The sequence below is a fragment of the Anarrhichthys ocellatus genome, unplaced genomic scaffold, assembly GCF_004355925.1.
Source record: "Anarrhichthys ocellatus isolate YVR2014 unplaced genomic scaffold, GSC_Weel_1.0 scaffold54, whole genome shotgun sequence".
NCBI classification, from domain to species: Eukaryota; Metazoa; Chordata; class Actinopteri; order Perciformes; family Anarhichadidae; genus Anarrhichthys; species Anarrhichthys ocellatus.
Genome location: NW_022280084.1, coordinates 1451279 through 1472313, shown reverse-complemented (window position 1 = coordinate 1472313; position 21035 = coordinate 1451279). Strand labels below are relative to the sequence as shown.

The following is a 21035-nucleotide window of genomic DNA, read 5'->3' as shown; positions in this document are numbered from 1 at the left end:
GGGGGGTTAAATCCTCCTGACCTCTCCATCCAATCAATCCTGCAATCCATCTGTTCACTCATCTCTGTCGTTTTCATGCTTACTGTACATCCAATGCTCCAAGTGGATTGAAATAAGCTGAGCTGAAACAAGCTTTATCGTCACTATTAAATCCAAATGTTTACTCTAAAAGATGCCCCCTTAACGTGCACAAGAGTGTGTGTGTGTTGCTTCTGGGACATCTGGAGAGCATCACTGAGTCAGTCCTGTAAATCCTGGGATTGCAGCTGTGCATGACGTTGCTGACTGGGTTTCCCTCATCATCATCCCCCCCCCCCCCCACACACACACACACACACATTGCCGAACTCTCCCCTCGTTAAGGATCTAATCTGACATGTGTTTTCATTTGTGTGTGAAAGTGTGAGTGTGTGTACATGTGCGACTCACTGATGAGCAGGAAATGCACAACAAGTCTGATTACATTTACAGCAATTTTCTAGACTTATTGTGTGTGTGTGAGCATTCTTTATTGCTTGTCCACATATTTATATATATATAGAGTATCTTTCCGTGTGCGTCTCATTTATCCAGCCTTTGTATGTGTACATGTGTGTTCCATATGTGTGAGCCGATTCATGTGGGACGCAGAGTTTGGATCTATAATTGTTTAGAAAAGCAAGTCCAAACAATGTAGAGTTGCATAAGAGAAACAATAGCAGGATTCAAAGTTCACCCGTCCTTTCCGCTGGACAAATATTTGCTGCTGAGAGACAAGAGTCAGCTGGCGAAAGTCAGCCACTGTTTGAACTCTATTCTTACTCTCGTCTATTAATGGTGGATAACCAGAAATGATATTCATGGATCGATATATCCTACAACCACATCAAATGAATAAAAAGGATAAATACAACACTGTAAGTTCATTTTGATGCTTTCAAACATTTAGTTTGGCTTTCCTTTATAAAGGAAAACCCAACAGTTTTATTAAACGTGCATGATCTTATAGAGGAAATTTAAACTAAATTAACTAAATAATGTAAATGCTAAAATGTATTTCTCGGAGCAAAACGTCTTCCACCAAGCTTTACAGCTTGGTGGTTAACTACTAGCTTAACTTTGCTGACTAAAATCCTGACTAGTGCTGGGTATCATTAAAAAACTATGACACCAACGCTGAACTGCCGACTCCGTCAAATATATTCACCACGCCACAGAGTGTAAGAGTTGTAGCTGCTGCTGAGTGGGCCAATCACACGGCACATTAAAATGATTGAGTTGATTGGCGTCAAGCTAAACCATACAAAGTCATTTTGTTTGAGATCCCAGTACAAAAAGGATCAAATGCATGTATTGTTTGCATGAAGAAGCTTCGATTCCACTTGGTACTGTTATTTCAGTCGGTACATTAAATGTAACGAGTAGATATTTATAGCCAGTAATGTCAGATTTAATAGCTGGAAGAATTGCTCAATTCTACGTCAGGGAAGTTCAACACCTCTGGTTCAACCTCACATTTTTAGTTCCAGGTTTTATCATCACTCAGATGAAGCAGCTATTTTCTGGAGAAAAGAAATCAGTTCTGATAAACCCTCTGTAACCCACTTGCCTGTAACAGTTATTGACTGCGAGCAGAGAGAGTGTTTAGCAGCTAAAGATCCAGTTTGTTTTTCTCAGAAACATGACTTCACATGAATGCTAATGTTGCTCTCTGCTGGATGTCTAAAAGGCCAATCGTTTGCCAAAATCATAGCGATGTTTTTGGGCCATTGTATTTCAGCTTTTTGTGGAGTTCGTCCCTCAAGCGTCCAATTATTCAGTCACGACTGAGTAACTTTACTCAGTATCTTTAGCCTTTTTCAAGTTAATTCTTTTACCAGAATGAAATGTTTCAAACAAGTCTTTGCTGATAATGTGGTTCAGATACAAACCGAAAAGATTCAGCATCATCTATCTAAATGGAGGGAGCAGTGGAGAAAAAAAGGGAATGAAAACATAACGGGTGCACATGGAGTTCAGAGAGTGAGAAGAGACAGAGAGAGAGAGAGAGAGACAGAGAGAGAGAGAGAGAGAGAGAGAGAGAGAGAGAGAGAGAGAGAGTGTGATGGTGCAGGAGGTGACGGTCTGAAAAAAAACGACAAAACAGCCTGAGGGTGGAGGAGGAAGAGAGAGACAGCGAGAGGTCTGTCACCGAGGTCAGGATGAGATTGACCATGCCAACCAGCCTGAAGCCCTCTATACTCCGAGTCTGTCTCTACTCGTCTGCTCTCTCTTTCCACCCCTCTATTTCTTTCTTTCCTCTACATCTGTCGCTTTTTCTTGTTGTCTCGTTTCCTTTAATGATCCAAGCTCTGTGTAGATCACACTGAATGACCAAATTATGATTAAACTCATGTCCTTTGTTTGAGTAGTTTAAGCTCAGCAGGAGCGACTCCCCAACCGAGGCCCCATTGCAACGTGGGGAATGAAGTCATTTTGCAAAGCAAAGATGGCATGAGAAAAGAGAGAGGTATGTTGATCTGTACATCTGTTAACCTCTATTCTTCTACCCAAATCCTGTGAGCATTTTTTTATGGCTTTTTCACAAATTAGTAATACCTCTATTTTTAACAATCACTGTGGAGCCAAACCAAACAAAACAGAGCAGAAATATGTTTCGTCTGTTCATGAGAAATTACAAATGTTTTCAGTTTAACATGGAAGTAAAAAATGGGAGTGATATTCCATAAGACAGGACATTTGCTCATTGAGACTACAAACAAGAAAGCAAAACAAATATCCATCTGCCATTGACCTAATTCTCACGGCTGTTTTGTACTCCAAAGTAACAAATAGAAAAAACACATCGCTGCAAAACACAGTACAAACAACCAAATTATTTTTGATGGCTGACGCCTTAACTTTCCTTGGGAGCGCGCCACGGGCTAACCGATCTGTCACGGCAGCACATTTAGTCTTCCTGTTTTGTGCGGCGGCTTTGGAACTGAAAAATATAACCATCTGGAAGGGCTGCTTTTATTTGTCTTTGAAACTGGCAAAGTCAGACTGAATGCTGAGCAAAGGACCGCTAGTGAAATAATGCCTCGGTCTAAAGCCACTTAAAGGCTGCGATTCATCAGAATTTCCTTTGCTGCGGCACAAACACGAGACTAAACAACTGACGGCAGAGTTGCTTGTTTCGCACTTTCACAAGAAGAGATGATCAGGAATGAACTGGGGGCTGAAGTTTGTCCAAATGTGTATCCATCCATTCAGCAGTCCGTGCTTCCATCCCACAATTCTTCCATCTATCATTCAACAATACGTCCATTCTTCAATCGATCTCTTTGAGTCTGCCCTCCGGTCGGCCATCATTCTACCCATCATCTTCATTCATCTATTTGCAGATCCATCCATCCATCCATGGACCGACCTATCAATCCTGCCATCTATCCATTATCATCCAGCAATCTATTCATCCATCCATTTGTTTTTACCAACAGAAAATACTGTATATTTCAAATACTTCAAAAATGCTTGATTTGTTGAAGTTTTCTTGATAAGCAGAGTCAGATGAACTTTGAAAACATGAAATGATTGAAAGGCCAAATCCACAACTGACTTTGTAAACAACACAGCTCCCACACATACACACAGACCCACGCAAATGCCTTCCAAATGTGTGTTTCCATTCATGTGACGACTGCAGGCTGTGGTCCTGTGACTGTGTCTCTGCTTCGGAAAACCTTTTTGTTATTTCTTTTTTTTACTAATACTGGATACTTTGATTGACTTCATTTCTCCTTCGCATATATTCTACAAGTATATTAAATTCTGGATGAACACATACGTTGAAAAGGATGTTTAATCATTCTGTGTTTGGTCGAAACATCGCTCCACAATCTCCCGTAGGTGTTGGGTTGAGATTTGGTGACTGTGACAGCCATAGCAATTTCTTTTCTTAGATTTTCCCTTGAGTGATATTTTCTGTGTCTCTTTGTGTCCCTGTGGGCAAAAAACTGCCCAAGAGCATGCACACTGTAGCCGTGTTTGCACCACAGAGTGCGCATGAAGCATACTACAAGTGACAGAAAGTTAGGTTGCTGTGTGTGTTTGTGTGTGTGTGTGTCTTGTATGTGTGAGGTGAGGACTGTGCCAGTACAGGCTCATGTGGGAGGAAACAGTTCAGCCAACTCCTAAAAAGATGTCCCAAATTATCCCGTCCACCGACGCATGTTCCTTACCGATGCCTCTGCTCTATTTTACAGCGCTCCGCGGGGATTCGCTTTATCGGCCGCGCTATTTCAGACGTGGACGTGAGACAAGACTTGTTCTGGTGCCCCTCCAGATTGGCTACGGAGGCAGAGCCGATGGATCTCAGGGTGTCTGAGCAAAAAGTGTTACTGGTTCTCGTCGAGAAAACCAACGTCTGTTCACTGAGCGCAGATTGTGTCACTTTTGTGGAATTAAAAGGTTGTGGATGGAATTATCACCCAGACTGTCTGTTTTTACAGAAGCTTCCGAAGGCCTTGTGAACCACGAATTAATCTATTCAACCCCCAAGTCCATCTTGAAAGATGCTGTGTTGTGTTATTTATCTGGCGCCATGAAGCTACACTTTATGTTATATCTTATATTGTTGTTGTTGTTTTTCTTGTAATATTGTGTCATTGTTTCCAAACTGACTACTTTTAGTACCAAACTCCCCCAAAGTTCCCTCCTTCATGAACCACACCAGCAGAAGACATTTCCCTGGCTGACAAATGTGTATTTTTAAAAGCGCTGTAATTAGGGATCATAATTACAAACCCTGGGTCATGAGGGTGCACCGGCAAGATATTTTGTCACACAGATGGCGGAAATGTAGCCTGCGTTTGCTTTTGGAAGCCGGTGCTATGGCTCCTTTGTTTGGCTGCTTAACTGCAGACATGTTTCTCAGCACTGGAACGTGTTTGTTCCATTTTGGTCCAGTAATTTAATTAGGGGACTGGGAGAAATGGGCAAGCAGCGACAGGCTATCTGATGGAGGAGGAGGAGGGGGGGGGGGGGGTGTCATCCCAACAATAAATTTCAATCAGGAGAGTATATATGAATGAAAACTTGGATGGTAGAGTGTTATTGAACGTGTCCTGTAACCTAAAGGCCACTGGCTTGATTTCCCTGCAGACACTGAAATCCAACAGGCTCCTAAGAGCTAAGCTAAATACACACTGCTCCTTATGCAGTATTCTATCAGGAGCTGAAAAGATAGGTGGATTTGTTTAATGGTAGACAAGAATTCAACACAAATTCTGATCATCGCTTAGATTTTCATGTCACATATAAGGCCTGAAGGAAAAATATATACATATACTGTATATCCACTGGTTTCGGCCGCCAAATTATGAGGATTTGTTGCTTTTCTTCTGATAGTAAATTGTATTTGTTGGGTTTTGGACTGTTGGTTTTCAGTCCAAAACCCAAAGATGTTCACTTAACGATGATAGAAAACAGGGAAATGCAGAAAATCCTCACGTTTCAGAGGCTGGAACCAGAACATTTTTGGATATGTCGGCTTAATTAATTACCAAAAGCATTAAGTGATGTCAAAATTGCTCATGGACACTTCAGCAGAGCAGATGCTGGTTGTCCCATGTCTCTCTGGTCTACCAGCAGAGGTTAATGCACAACCTTTTAGACTTCAAACGGTAAAACATTATATTCTGCTGTTGTTTCCAAACTCAGGCCGAGATTGGACCGGGACTGACTGCAGCACCATGTTTTGAAGCTGACGTTGCGTCTTTTGGCATCAAACAGTGAAATAAAAATCTTAAATATCATCTCAGGAAATTTTGAAGTGGGGCTGCGGTCTCGCCAAAGGCTCAAGGCCCCCCTCAATGGGCATATTTCGAACATTTGACTCGCTCCCAAAAACAACACTGCTGCTGCCAATTGAGAGAGCTATGAGCTACACCCCGCCATCATCCAACATAAACTCACACAACAAATAATGAAACCAATCGAGCAAAACCGAGACCCCCGAAGAAAACCGCCAAATGACACGTTAAGGTGGCTGCAGGGTCGGCCGGGCTGTTGAGCGGTCACAGGTTTGAATTCTGTAGATTTCAACCTTAATGTGGAAGTATTTCTCTTGACTGCACGCTTACAGTCTCATCACATTCAAACAAAGAGCCTGGACGCTGACAAAGAACTAGAAGAGCCTCTTTAAATGCATTAAAAAGATACATTTTGACATCTTAAGACCTGAAAACCCTCCTCTGGTTCTTTTGTCGGATACAAGAATCTTTTCATCTCTGGATAAGAACATATCACTAGACTGACTAAACCTTAATATTTGACTTTACAACGGCCTTATTCCAGCACATTAACCTATGGAAGAGTAATTTAAGCAGACAATAATACTCTGCTGGTGGTGTGACCACAGAGCCAACCGCTGGCTAAAATTTTATGACCAAGATTTATTACATTTCATTAAGCACTTAAACAGCGTCATTACAAACTTATACTGCTCCCTGGGTTACCACACAAAATAAGTTCATTGCAGAATGAGGTTGTCCCTGAAGAAAGCTTTCCTGAACGTTTGCTTACAACACTGAGGAGGGCCTGTTATCCCCTGAAAGACACACAATATCCACTATCTGTCCTGAGTGGCTCTAATGTCCTGGTGGTTTATTAGTCCCCTGGTGGTGCAACATGATCCAATAGTATTGGAGGACCCCATCTGTGAGACGGCGCTGGACAGCCGGCCGTGATTTACACAGGAGCCGTTTATGGAGCTTTTAAAAAAGACAGGGGAGTCGACATAAAAACAGGCTTATTTATGGAAGAGAGAGCAACACATGGGCTGTTGTGCGGATGCACACAATCCAGTGTGTGTCTCTGGGTCAGAGAGACGGGGTCTGTGTGTGTGTGTGTGTGGGGGTGTGTGTTTGCATGGGCGCTTATTTACAGGTTTATTGGAGTAACGCTCAGGAAAACACCATCGGACGTGTGTAGGAATGGTTTGTGATGCACGTTTGAGTGTCTGTATGGAAAAGTGAATGTCTTGTAAGAAAGTTTTTTAACCAAAAATCACCCATTGCTTTGGCCAGTGCAGAGCCAGATACGCTAACAGGGCTGCGTTAACGTTGACTTTCATCATCGATTCATCTGGCAATTGTTTTCTCCATCAATTGCCAATAAAATGCAAGAAAACAGATCTCTAACGGACGTGTCTGCAGCCACCACAGCTCTAATGTTTGATTCAAATGTATTCAACCCAAAATTGGCTTACCCCCTGTCTAGACTGCAAGTGTAACAGACGCGTTTCTCACTCACACAACAGACACTCTCATTTTAGTAAGAGTAGTGAGTGAGGAGTCGGCAGTCAATCAAAGGCGGTATCAAACGGGCAATAAAAGGTGTTATGAAGAAGTGTGAATCCCCGCAACCACGAGATGTCCTTGAGCATTCAGCCATAAACGAGAAGCCACATTTTGTGCAGTTTGGTGGAGCAGCGTGTAAGAATAGCCATGGACAGGCGCAGAGATGCACATACTCAAATACTCACATGCACACACTCACTCACACTACCAAGCTCAGTATCTCCTGGCAGAGATAATGATAATAATAATACTTATTATTATTATTATAATAAAAATAGTGAAGGTGGATGATCAAGCACAAGGCGAGAAAACTAAGCTGCTTCAGACTAAATCCTCGGCTCACGTTTGTGTCTCCTCAAACATCCTCAGACTCACAAAGACCTGACAGCAGCACTTCCAACAATTTGTAAAAATCAAATTAGATCCGTGAAGGTTCTATTCCTGCAAACAAAAGAGCCAGACAAACTCTATTCCTCCTCCAAACACAAACAGGTAAGCTCTGCCTCCAAATGAAAAGTAAACACCATTTCTCTATGAGCAAACTGAACGCCATCAATACAAAGCCGGTGCAATCAGAGATTCCATCTTAGTTCGTGCCAAAAACCCAAATGCCCGTAAGACAAACACCCTCCTCGTCGAGTGTGAAATGCAAAACCCAACAAATCCCACTTCCTCTGAAGTCATTTCCAGCAGCCTCATCTCATCCTTGTACCTCCAGCTCCCTGGGAGTAGAACTCTTTGACCAATAGGTGGCAGAGTTTCACACTGTATCCGGGCAGGGTTGAGTAGAGCGCAATAGAGGGGTGGGAGAAGGAGAATAGATAGAGAGAGAGAGAGAGAGTGAGAGAGAGTGTGAGGGGTTGAACTCTTACTTGCAGTCTCTGTCCTCCAGATCAAAATGCGGATTGAAGTTGATGAGGATCTTCTGACCAGGCTCGGGCGCTGTTATCACCCACACGCACTGCTGGGAGGGCAGGTAAGCGCCCGGATAGCCCGGGGAGGTCAGGTAGTCCGCGGTGTGTATCTCTATAGTCCCCCCGCATTTATCTGCGCAGCAAGAGAAGGAAGAAAGTTGTGCAGTTAGTGGAGAGAGAAATGGACTTTCCTGGGCACTCAGGATGTTGACTGACAGCACATTTTAGTGTGAAGGCTTAAACTGCATCAGCAAGGGAGTGAGGATAAGACCTCCAGCTGGGGATCACCATAAATCCATAAATCCACCAGTAGAGCAGAAATGATGTTGACAGGAAAGCACTGATTTCTGCGCCTCCGCGCATTGTGACTATAACTCCACATCCCGAATGATTCCACCAGCCTCAAGAAGGTGATAAAACTCAGTTACTCAATTTCTATTTTTTTTATAGAAAAGGTGGGGTATAAAGTAAGGTATGCGGCTGCCATAAGGTGTGATTACGCACTTGAAGGTGAGGTGAGCTGGCTGCTGCTCCTCCCGCAAACGGGCGGTGTGATTCAATTTAATTTTCTCAATGAAAGATTTATGAAATTGCTTGTAGCCCATATCAGGCTTCAATGGCAAGGCGGCAACAGCTCCAAAAAATACGTTTTTGAACGGCTGAAGCGCGAAATGTGTAATATTTGCATTACAATAAGGACATCTTCACATAGTAAGTACCTATCTGTGATAATACATTGTCAGTTTGTCGTGATTGTAAAGTACTTTATGCATATTTTGCTAAATACAATCCGTTTTTGGTTTATTTTGTATTATATCCTTAATTATTATTCATCTATTAGGGTAATTATAGTGCAAACAGTGTGGAACCCCTGCAGACATGCTCTCAGAGGGAAAGCCGAGGCATAACAGGTGAGAGGCAACAATGGTGCAAAAATGATGCAAAAACGGATCAATGTTTAAACCAGCCTGCCTGTCGTCAAGCGACAACATATCCAGACACAAGCAAACACCTACCGGTCTGAGTCAACGAGGCAACCAGGATGACTTGGGTGAAAAGGAACAATAGCAATCCACTACGCATCCTTAGATTGTACAACACAGACATTATGCAAAAGAAAATAAAGACGCGCAAAAAACGTCCAGTGGGGTTTACGTCCAAAAGAGAGAAAAATAATTGTCTCAAAGTAAGAGATCTGCTTGTTGTAGGGTCCCCAGCATCCTGCGAGCTTCAGCACCAGATCCCTGCGTCTGTCAGGGAACAACTTGCCATCTCGAATTTAAAAAAAGATAATAATCCAAAAGCAGAAAACAAGAATCAAAAAAGGGGGAAAATCCGTTCGCAAGCAGTGGCAGCTGTGCGCCCTCGGTTCTTTATCAAACACCAAACAGGATCGATAATCGTACTTCCAAGAGGAGAATTTACCCAAAAGAAAAGGAGGAATCAGTAGTTCAGCGGTGTTCTGTGAAAACGAACCGCGAGGAACATCTGAGCGCTGCTCTCCAAGATCTTCGCTCCTTATTTCAGTCCAGCTCTTTCTCCACCTCTCTCTCTCGCTCTCTCTCTCTCTCTCTCTCTGTCTCTCTCTGTTCGCAGCGACTGACTGACCGTCACAGCAGAAATGTCAGGAATACGAGTCGAGCCGCGAAAGTAACAGCGGAATTTCCACTCCCCAAATTCCTGCTGCGAGACGCCACTGCGCGCAACCAGCGTCCAACAGACCGACCGACCGCGACAAGGAGCCGGGGCAAACTGACAACCTGGTGCGCCCTCTGTGCGCTCCCGACGCATGCGAGAGCGAGAGCGAGAGAGAGAAAAAAACTGCGCACGCAAACTCCCCGCTGGCGTGTGAGTCTGGTACAAGGTGTGGGCAGTGTCCACCAAGCGGGCGCGAGTCCACATCTGAGCTTTGTCCACACGAGGAGCAAACGATTCTAGAGATGCATTCGTTCTATTTTTTGGGTTGATCTACATGTGATAGTTTGTCCCACTGACCGAATGTGTTCACTCTGATTTCACATCGGGTTTGGTTGTTTTGGAGATGTAAATGCAGAGTCCACAATATTCCGGTTTGGAGGTGCATGCTGGATCCTATTTTTGTCAATTTGCATTTTCTTTTTTTTTGGTTTCCGTTTTACGGTTTAATCACTTCAGCAGGTGTTCAGATTAAAGTGTGAGAGGGGGAGATTTAAACAAGAGAATAACAATAGCGGGGAATTGTATGTAAAATTAGGGCCAAATATAGGTTGATTGTACTTAAATATCTTGGCAGAAATAAGCATAGCGTCGCTGTCCAATGAAATCCACCCATCTACAAATTTGGTGATTTTTATGGGTTGAGAAATCCCTCTTACCATTTAAAAACCCACTGGATTATCTGAACAATGCAAACCTGTTTTTATTAAACGCCAAAAATATTATGTTATATCGGAGGATATAGGTTTTTAATGGTACAAAACTTTACAAAAAACACACTACTCACAAACCCAGTACTTTATATACACACTGAGTGCACAAAGCATCAATAAACCAAGGAGATTAGTTTCCATGACATTTATACCAATAAACTTACTGCCAAAGACAAGCCTAAGTAGCCTAATTATAATGATCAGCAGGATGAATTCAGTTGGGTGTTTGGGTTAGTATGTGTTTGTGTGTGTGTGTGTGTGTGTGTGTGTGTGTGTGTGTGTGTGTGTGCGTGTGTGTGTGTGTGTGTGTGTGTGTGTGTGTGTCCAATTTGAGCAGTGAGGTTGAGCTCCACATTGTTAAATCTCACCAGCGACTGGCAATTAAGAGCTGTCATGTCGCCCATCTTTGCTACAGTATAACAACATACTTATCAGGGTTTTAATGTGGCTATTCCAATGTTGATTGCTTCTGTCTGTATGAACAAGTAATATAAAAATATAGCTAATGTGAGTGTCACCTCATTTTTTATGGTGAAACAAAGTAATAGCCATAGACATATGGGAATCGTGGCACCCTTGGCCCATCCTTAAAACCGGAGATATATTTGCATTTTAACAAGCACGTTCACAACCGTCTGCGTCGTGAACGGATTTGTTCACATGAGTATATGTACTACGTGTGTTACTGGAGGATTCCACAAGGGGACTACCATAAAAACTTCCAGGTTTCACATGATGTCAGCCTGAACCATACAAGGTCAACACCAAACCTCACCCATCTGATTTCAATGCCTAACCTTATTGTTTACTACCATAAACCAGCTTAAAGAACATCTGCAATAGAGAAGTCCTGTCAACAATTCGTAGAATCTAAATCTATGAAACAACCTTTTCAGGAATATCATCAAAATAGAATTTCAACTCGCCAACAAAATGTTAACAAACGCGTTATGGATCATGAAGAAATGCGAAACCCCCAAAAAAGAATAAATGAAAACAGCAGCAACAGGAGCAGTTGCTAGCTGACAGACCAGCAGCTGGTCTATAAAAGTAATACCACTGGGAACCTAGTGAAACCCCTGCAATAGACAGAGTTACTAATCCGGCGACTCCTTCGTAAGAGGCTGGCTTTGCTTCATCAAAATTGAAAATGTCTGTAAACTGTGAGATTTTGTAACGTATTGGAAATACTCTTAACATGGTCGCTGCAGTAAAGTTTAGCTACATTCATCTGCTTCGACACACTGTCACATAAAGAAAAGGCTCTAAAAATAACGTCTGTCACGCTCGAAAGAAAGACAAGTACATTGTGAGTGAGAATATGAACGCAAACAGAGAGGATGACGGAGTGAGTGAGTGAGTGAGAGCGAGCGTGAGCAGAGGGAGTGATTGAGTGACACGAAAACAGTAAGAGATCAGCAAATGAGCAACCGAGTGGGTCTGGCAGAGAGCGAGGAGACAACACGGCTCAATTCTCAGAAACAGTATGTCTTACAATCCAAAAATCACAACAGACTTTAACGTTTCCAGTCAGCGTTTCCAACAAGATGCTCATTGAGATTCCAGATTTGGTCTTGCTGCACTCGTACGTGTCGGAGTGGAGACAATAAAAGGATCTTTTGGCAGCACAACACAACTCACAGCACTGCCAAGCATGACTGAAATAGCATCAGTGGCATACATGTTAGTGACGCAAACGCTAAAGTGAGAACAGAACTTGTTGATGAAAAACAATCGGAGCTTTTGAAGACTGATGACAACACTTTCCTTTCGTATCGACGCTGCCGATTGCTGATGTTCTAGTTCAAACATTCAACTCGGTATTTTTCATGCAAAGTACTTCCAAGTATTCCGAGCCATTAATCAGGCTTTAATAAAAGGCCAATAGCAGCTCAATAAATCACTTTAATGCTAGTTCATGTTCATTAATTATAGGGAGTGCGTTTGCATTGAGGCGAATTTGAGCACGTGGGTGAGTGTTAGAGGACGGGGAGTGAGATATAGAGTGTGTGGCATGTGTTGAGTGGGCTTTTAAAACCGCAACCGTATGTTTGTGTGACAATGAGAATGTATGTCAATCAAAGGATATTTTATATATATATATATACAGTATATATATACAGTATATATATATATATATATATACATAGATTTCCAAACCTGTCAAAGAGGTGTTTTCTAGAAACAGCAATTTCCTTAACTGCATCCGTTTTCCTTTATTTTGATATTTTTCATCTGTTTAAGCACGTCAAGGGTTCCAGAAGTAAAAGTCCTCTTCATTTTCTTATAGACGATATTAGGTGACCAGCAGTTGGAATACTTCCAAAACCTCGGATGGATGAAGAGAGCCTCCTGTGGCTGAATCATCAGAACGAAAGGTGAGAAAATGTGTTGGAAAATATCTCGTTCTTTGAAAAAACATTACAAAGAAAAAGCCCCTGTGTGTACAAAAATACAAATAAAAGGAGAGAAGTCAACTGTGATGCCAAATGAGCAGTTCAGTAACAAATATCGAATCAAAATCTGATTTGTGTTTGCTGCTAACGTTAAAGTAAATGCTCAATACTAGATAAGATGGCACATGTGACGATGTTCTCCTCCTCTCATTAAGACCCATCTGCGATATCGTAACATAGAAAATGCCAAATATATAATAGCCATAATATAAACCTAAAGAACTGTCAAGTTATTCAGGACCCCATTTCTATGTTGAGCAACATCGGGGATACCATTCAGATGAAATGGGAATTTCTAGGTAGCTCTCATGGAGCTTATTTATTTTCAAAATCATGTTGAGTTTCCGGTAGCTTGCTAATTTTTAGCATGCAAAAGTAGCATGCTATCACGACAAAATGCTACTACATTGCATTGATTTTGCTGCATTTTGTCTTTGCGGTCTGTAGCTTCAGAGTGTTAAGCTGCTTTTCTTGTAGTAAATGTAACTGCCTCCAATGGACAGGAGCTTGTAGCTTTGTTTGCTACAGTTTCAAACCAGCTTTCCTAAACACTTCCAGTAAAACAATAGATAGCATCCAGAACTGTTGAGTTACAGAAGCTAGTGGAACAGATGCTAGCGAGAAGAGGGGGGTGGGTTTCCCACCCTCTATAGCTACCTAACATACTTTCAAAGCCTTGTGCGCAGCTCCAAAAAAGGTTGAATATATTATCAATGATAACTGCCGTCATTTTGTAGTGCCTGTGCAGTTACACATGAACACTCACAGTTTAATGTCTACCTACACGCTCGAGCAGAAGCACCCACGCACACATGCGTCTAATGGCCATGGAATGACGGAGGAGGGGCAGTATTTCTATAATGACACAGTCATATCTCTGTAATTACAGGAGAAACTGACAGTGATCTATTAGAATGCTGCGGTGGGCTGAGAGCTACAGCAGCTACATGCTGGCCAACACTGGGCCTCAAAGCTACAGAGCGCTGCGTTCATGTATCCTGTCATTATGCACTTACACACGCACATGCACTGAAACATATATTCTTTACACGCCGCATTCACAAATTGCCGCATATGTTACACATAAAGGGTGCACAAACATAAAGCAGTGCCTCGAACTCAGTTCTCAGCTGGAAATCTATTCAGATCGTTTTCATCATCTGCCGCTATTAATAACATTTATGAAATAACAGCGTGCTTGTGCAACTGATGTACCTCTCTTTCAAGTTTGTTGATGGTAATATTGTCATATTGTAACATAAATGCAAATATATTACGTAATATAAGACCAATACGTACACAAAGAGAAACACACACACGCAATGACACATGTAAGTATGCATGTGTGGATGAATGCAAGATCACATAAAAGATCAAGTCATCACAAAAACATGCTGAAATGTGCGCAGTCACAGATGCACATCACAGCCGCGCACACAACCCTCAGCCCTACTCCACTCAGAGCTCTCCTGCATGAATTAAACCACCCAAACTGAAACATAGCTCGAAAACACATGCGTCAACACCCCGTGATTCCACACACACACACACACACACACACACTTATGTAGACGCATGCACAGATACACGCGCACAAAATACACACGTTTGGAAAAGATATTTCAACACTGCACGAGGTCATGGCACCACCGATAAGATCTCACCGCCTGGCACTGTTCCAGACTGCCTTCTCTGGTTCACGCTCTGGAACCTCGAGCAAGCTTTTGTGCTGTGTCTCCCTCTCTCTCTCTCTCACAGACACACACACTCACACACACACACTCAAACACACAAAGAGCCTGGCTCTGGAGTGGCCTTGCCAGTTACACCTCCCAAAGGACCGACTGATGAGGCTCTGGGTTGAGGAGTGAAATGGACGACGACGCTGGCCAAAAACGCCTTGTTTGAGGACTCGGATTATGATAATTACCGTCATTACCAAAGAGGCGATTTGAAAAAGGACGACGTTACCATCGTCCAGCTGTCGTGGGGAATAAAAGTGTGGGTACTGGGACTCAAATTCAGGTTGACGCCATTAAAGAAAACATACAAGAGCACATAAGCACACACAGGAAAGCAGAGGATACATTTATTTCACACCACTGACAGTTTGCTCGTGAGTAAATATTACTGAAACCGCAATATTTGAATACGTCTTAACCCTTAAATATGGTTTGTATTCTATACCTTCACAGTATTGACCCGGGCCCAAGAATAACAAGTGTCTATATTATATAAATGACTATTCTATATTTTAGCTGTATTTCTATCTCTGTATAAGTATATTGAGAGTCCAGTTCCTGGTTTGTGTGCTCACACTTGGCCAATAAAGCTGATTCTGATCATTTGTACACGTCGTCTTAGACCTCTCGGCTTGCCTGAAAATGTGAAATCTGTTCAGTCAGGGACAGAACACGACACAAACTCTCCTCAATGTTACGAACTCAGACGAGTTCAGAACAGGTTCGACACTCATCATCACCTTTTTCCCCCATCGCACAACAAATCAGAGATTTTCAAGGCTGTTGCAAAAAATATGATTTCCGTCAACTTGTCCCTTAAAGTGGCGTGACGTTAGATGCTGCGTCATATCTGTGTCACAGGCAGCTGAAAGTCTCACCTTCTCCGCCTGTCTGTGGGATTTGGGCTCCATAACTCAGTGGGCCCCACATGGGCTTCATGTAAAGGGCTTCCATCCAACAACGGCAACATTACAGAGAGGCAGTGATGATCAGATCAAGCCAGATATATCAAGCAACAGCTTCAGCAAACAAGGTTCACTGGAACACCTCGTGTATTTAATACAGTTTAAGATGTTGGTTTTCATTTTAAGATATACATTCCAGGAGTCATACAGTACCTCCAGCAATACTTTTGTTTTCTTTTAAACTGTTCAAATTAAAAATCTTTTTATGATATTTATATATATATATATTTGGAGTGAAACTTTTTTTTCTAACACTGGGACGTAAAGTCATCGCTTAAGTCCTCGGCTGAGATTTTGATCCTCTTACAGTATCCAGATCAGGTTTTCCTGTGAAAATAACACCACTCGCGTTTCCTCACACATTGCTGCTCTGAACGATGTTTGCCTCTCTTATTTTCGGGGGCAGCTGTTTGAAATCTTCCCTCTCGTTCTCTCTCTTGGCACAGTCCTCCTCGCCGATTTAGCCTAAGCTCTTGCTCGGCACTGAGCGGCTATACGGGGGAAGGCTTAAGTGCACGTCCCCAAAATCTGACACTTCTACAAACGCTGATACTTTGTCACGTGATAGAAGAGCTGCTGCTCGTCAAGAGAGGAACGCTGTCCCACATCTCCGTTAGTGCGCGGGAGAGCGCGAGGAGGGCAGTCTGTGGTGTTGGATTACATCTGTAGAAAGCTTACAATACATTACGCAGCACCGTATATTCTGTAATAAGATGGTCTGATTTGACAGGACACTGAAAACATGAATCACTTTTCAAAGCTGTGAATCGACAGAGATGTGAACTATTTCCAGGAGTTCCTCTTTCACTGAAAGAACAACTTTTCTTGGTAATTCTTTTCTTTGATACTTCCCTTTTCTGAGAATTAGTTCATCTCAAAACTCTATGATCTACTTCACTGAAGGGAGTTTCTTTTTTGTTTCGTTGAATTACTTTTAGTTTATTTCAGTCCATTCCAACACGGACACAAACTTCTTTCTTTGTGTTTTTGCTTGTGTGTCCGGGGGGTCAGCGGGGAAAAGGGTGATGTCATGTTTCTCCAAGCACCAGTAGGAGTTTAGCAATGTTTGCCTTAAAATGTGTTGACGCTTGTGTGTTTCTTTGCTTATTTTTCCAGCAGAGTCAGCCGATTCTGATCTCGACAAACCCACGCAGTCCTGATTTAGGCACATTAACTGAGGTTTTGACAGAAGTCTAATATAAAACTAAAGATGTTTTTTTTTTTTAAGTCATGAATGTTCAGCGTTACAGAGAAATACAAGTTTTAAGATAATAAGATAACTACCTCCAAAAGCAAATAGAACAAACAGCAAAATATCAACAAACAAAAGGAGAGGATAAACAAAAATAACCCAAAACTAACAAACGATTTCAGTGAAATACTGTTCAGTTTTGTCAGTACGATACATTTTACTTATTAGAATGAACAAATTCTAATTAAAGCAGCTTTTGAAATAGTTTTAATGATTTCCGGAAGATATAGTTTCTCATATCCAATGAATATCATATCGATTGAAAACACAGAAAAAGGAGATCCAATGGATCGAAATTGATCAATGATCAGGGAAAGTTAAAGTATCATTGCCTAAGAGGTCACGGAGCGTGTGATCAGTGACCCGGAGCGGCAGTCGGGGGGCTGTTACTCATTTGGGGAGTGTGTGTGTGTGTGTGTGTGTGTCATTACATCAGAGAAGGACTAAGATAAGAGGGGTGATGAGTTTGTGCACCATGTGTTTGCAATACAGGAAAGTGGGTGACTGAGAAGGTGTGTAACAATGAAACTGTGTGTGTGTGTGTGTGTTTGGGTGTGTTTAACTTTGTGTATTATGTTTGAAGGCAAAGTGTGAGATAGAGGTTTGTTTGTGTGTGTGTCGGACAGATAAGATATTATCACAGTCCTTTTCAAACATGCTCCAACCAGCCCGAGACGCCAACATGAAAATTACAGCATGGCTGCTATCAAGGTGTCAGAGGTCGGCCCAGAGCGGCGAGGTTGACTTCCAACGACCCGAGTGAGGGAGAGCGAGTCACGACCACCGTCTGCTGTTTTATTGGACATTCCAGCAGGTCGTTCACTCCAGTGATTTACTTTCCTTTAATGTTTAACATTTATACGAGAGAGAACCATGAGAACACACACACTCTGCGAGCTGCTTCTGATCTTTTATGTTCCATCAGTTCAAGTAATGAACTTTTCTGTATTTCAGATCATCACGCAGCGAGGATATTATTTTATTTTGTTAGTAATTACTTTACTTTGTTTGTTCTGTATGTTTAATTAATATATTTTGTATTATCTATAGCAATTTGCATGTTCCTAGAATGACAAGTACATAAGTATAAGTATAACAACAGGTTTAATTGAATTATATCAGCCAAGCAACATCTGAATAAAAGTCAGATTCTTCTATAGAAACTGGTACAAAACATTAAACTTAACCGGAAAAAAAAATAAAAGTAAATATTTACCTTAGTCTATCCAGCAAAACGATGACAGTGAGATGATTTGACAAAATGATCATTATGTAAAGATAAAAATACAATCATCCAGCTGCAGCACACTTTCTGAAGAACATCCATTCCATACATATGGATTGATAAGTTCTTTACAAGAAAGAAGGATTCTTTCTGAATTCTTTGCTTTTGGGAATCTGATCAAGATAGTTAAATGAGGAAACTGACTGGAAAACGGGACTTTTACGAGAACACTGTAAAGTTTAATTAAAGCATGGTCCTGTTAAAATCCAATTTTGAAGCATTGCAGAGATTCGGCAGTACTGTGGTTGGAAAAAAAGCAATTATTTCACATCTGTAATAAACACACAAGGCTGTATGTGAAATATGCAGCCTTTTCTATGTGGGAACTGGCTTTTGAGCGCTCATTTGTTTTCTCCTGTCAAACCAAGGCAACGACACAAAACAAGAGATAAAAGATTGCGCGTAAGCCGCTCGCTTTGCAGCCGCCGCATTAAGATAATCTGCTGATATTTGTTTTCATTTGTGGGTGAAAACATTGTGAGCGAAAAAAAAAAAGAACACCAGAGAGCAGAAGGAAGATATTTCTATTGTGTCGTCACTTTTGTAGACTTTTATTTTGTGTGCGACTGTAAATCAAGTATAATATGCCCTGATTAAGGTGAACATCTATACATTACCCTGTATATGCCTTACGCGGCTTCTAAAACATTTCAGAGCCGCTTGTGTAATTTACTTTATGGCTTGGTTTTCAAGGCACCAACACTGCTCGGGTTACAGATTTAATTCCCACTGGTACCATCTATGACCCAAATGTCTGCACTACCGCACAACTTGGCTGATATTAAAGTGACAGACGTGAAGTGGTTTTTCTCCTTGTATAGTCTATATTTTAAAAAGCTACACTGCCAGTCTATATACAGAGAACCCATTGACCACCATTTTGAAAAATACCACACTGTAGCACTCCCATTACCAATAACCTCAGCAATATTTACATTACCCTAAATGAATGACCCTAATCGAGTGCAGCCTGCAGTTCCTAAATCACTAAAAACAGAAACAGCGGTGGCGGCCTGACAACATGTTCAATTTTCCAGCCGCCTCACCTCATTTTTATTCTTCGTGTGATGCCCTGTGTCATGGAGCAGCGGTTTCAAGCCCGAGCGCAAGGAATGGAAAGACGGTGTGGGTGTGGGGGGGGGCAAGAGAGCAGAGGGCTGCAATGGTTTAAAGCACCATGCATCTTTTCTATCTGAAGGCCTCTGCTGGTTACCGAGTCGATGGTTCACTGGGCCATGAAGGAGCCGATTTGTTCTCCTCCCTGAGACAGGCTTTGGGTTCGGCTATAGCCACCACACGGCTGAAGAAAAAAAAAATCCATCTCAACAAGTCCTTTAATCTGCTTTCGTTTATATTTGTCTTCAAAAAAATTAAATCCCTTAATGTGTGGAAATGCAGATTTCTCCAGTAGATTTGCTTTACACACAACAGATCACTCCACAAGACCTTTTGAACCTTTCCACTTGATTAAAGCAAATTCTAGAAACATGTCGAGTTGGATTAGAAGCAAATAAACCGTGAGACAATATGGTTCTCTCCTCAAGCACAGCGTGCTTCAGGATTTGTTTCTTTAATTAAGTCTTGTCCTGTAGACAAGAGTTTGCTTTGGAATCTCGTTTTCTGTTTTTTCCAATTAAAACAGGATTGAAGGACTCAACAGTAAATGTTGTTGTTGAAACCTGTTGCAGTGCAGAGAGGTACCACATGTGGATATCTGGGAAATGGAGGTGAGGGTGATGGGGGTGGACAGAGAGCGCTATCCATCAGTGGACACCTTGGTCTGAAAAGAATCCAAGGGCAGCGGGTGTGTGTGTGTGTGTGTGTGTTGGTCAGGACTCTTGGTGTCACTATTTCTTGGTGAGGTTTAGTAAAAGATCAGTTTGGATTAAAACGTGCCTCTATCCACCCCGCCGTCCTCCAGATGTGGACTTTGTGGTTCTTTATACTACGTCACCTGACTTCCGGAGCTGTTGCCGTGGATGGGTTTACATCGTTGTTACTTGAAACACATCTACAGTTTTGACCTGATGATTGTAGATAGAAAGTTAAGTGACGAACAAAGACACTGATGTCACTCAAACACTAGAAATATCCGCCTCACGGTGGCGCTAAAGGGAAAGTAAGGAGATCATCAAAGTCATTAGGATTCATCCTCTGGGCACTGAGCATTCTGAATGGCAATCTATCCAATAGCTGTTGAGATATTTTAGTCTGGATCAAAGCGGTGGACAGATCGATTGATCAACATTGCCAATCCCGGAAACCATTAGTGTGGCTAAAAGAAGAAAGGAAGAACAATCTCCTTCTGATCCAAATTGCTCCTTGTCGAAAAGTTATTTAGAAGCAAACAGCAACGAATAGATTAAAACACAATCAGGCGTTAATGTGGATACTTTTTGCAGTGTTTTAGGGTTTAACCTCTTCCACAAAATTGACCTCATCACGAAAAACATATCCATCCACCCGGATGAAGCCTGCTGAGGGCAGAACGAGGAGACAACTGACACACTACGGTGTTGTCTTTGGATTCGGAGGCAGACAATGGCTCACTGAGAACGTAGCTGGTCTGTCAGCGGAGACACTGTCACTCCATCACATTGATTATTTGGTCAGACCAGACGATTGTTTACAGGCCAATCAATAGCTGGGGCAAATTACAATCACAACTAACATACACACACACGCACACAA

The 21035-nt window shown here is 42.0% G+C and overlaps 1 protein-coding gene across 1 annotated transcript in view; it reads right to left on the bottom strand.

The window, feature by feature from the left end:
* Positions 1-10029, bottom strand: part of LOC116396195 (neuropilin-1a-like) — a 69713-nt gene extending 59684 nt beyond the window's left edge. Inside the window, exons 1-2 of the mRNA XM_031870638.1 lie at positions 9253-10029; positions 8195-8369 (exon numbers count right to left, since the gene is read on the bottom strand). Of these exons, the coding sequence (XP_031726498.1) occupies positions 8195-8369; positions 9253-9343 (266 nt within the window). The 5' untranslated portion in view covers positions 9344-10029. The remainder of the gene's footprint in view (positions 1-8194; positions 8370-9252) is intronic.
* Positions 10030-21035: the final 11006 nt, after the last annotated feature.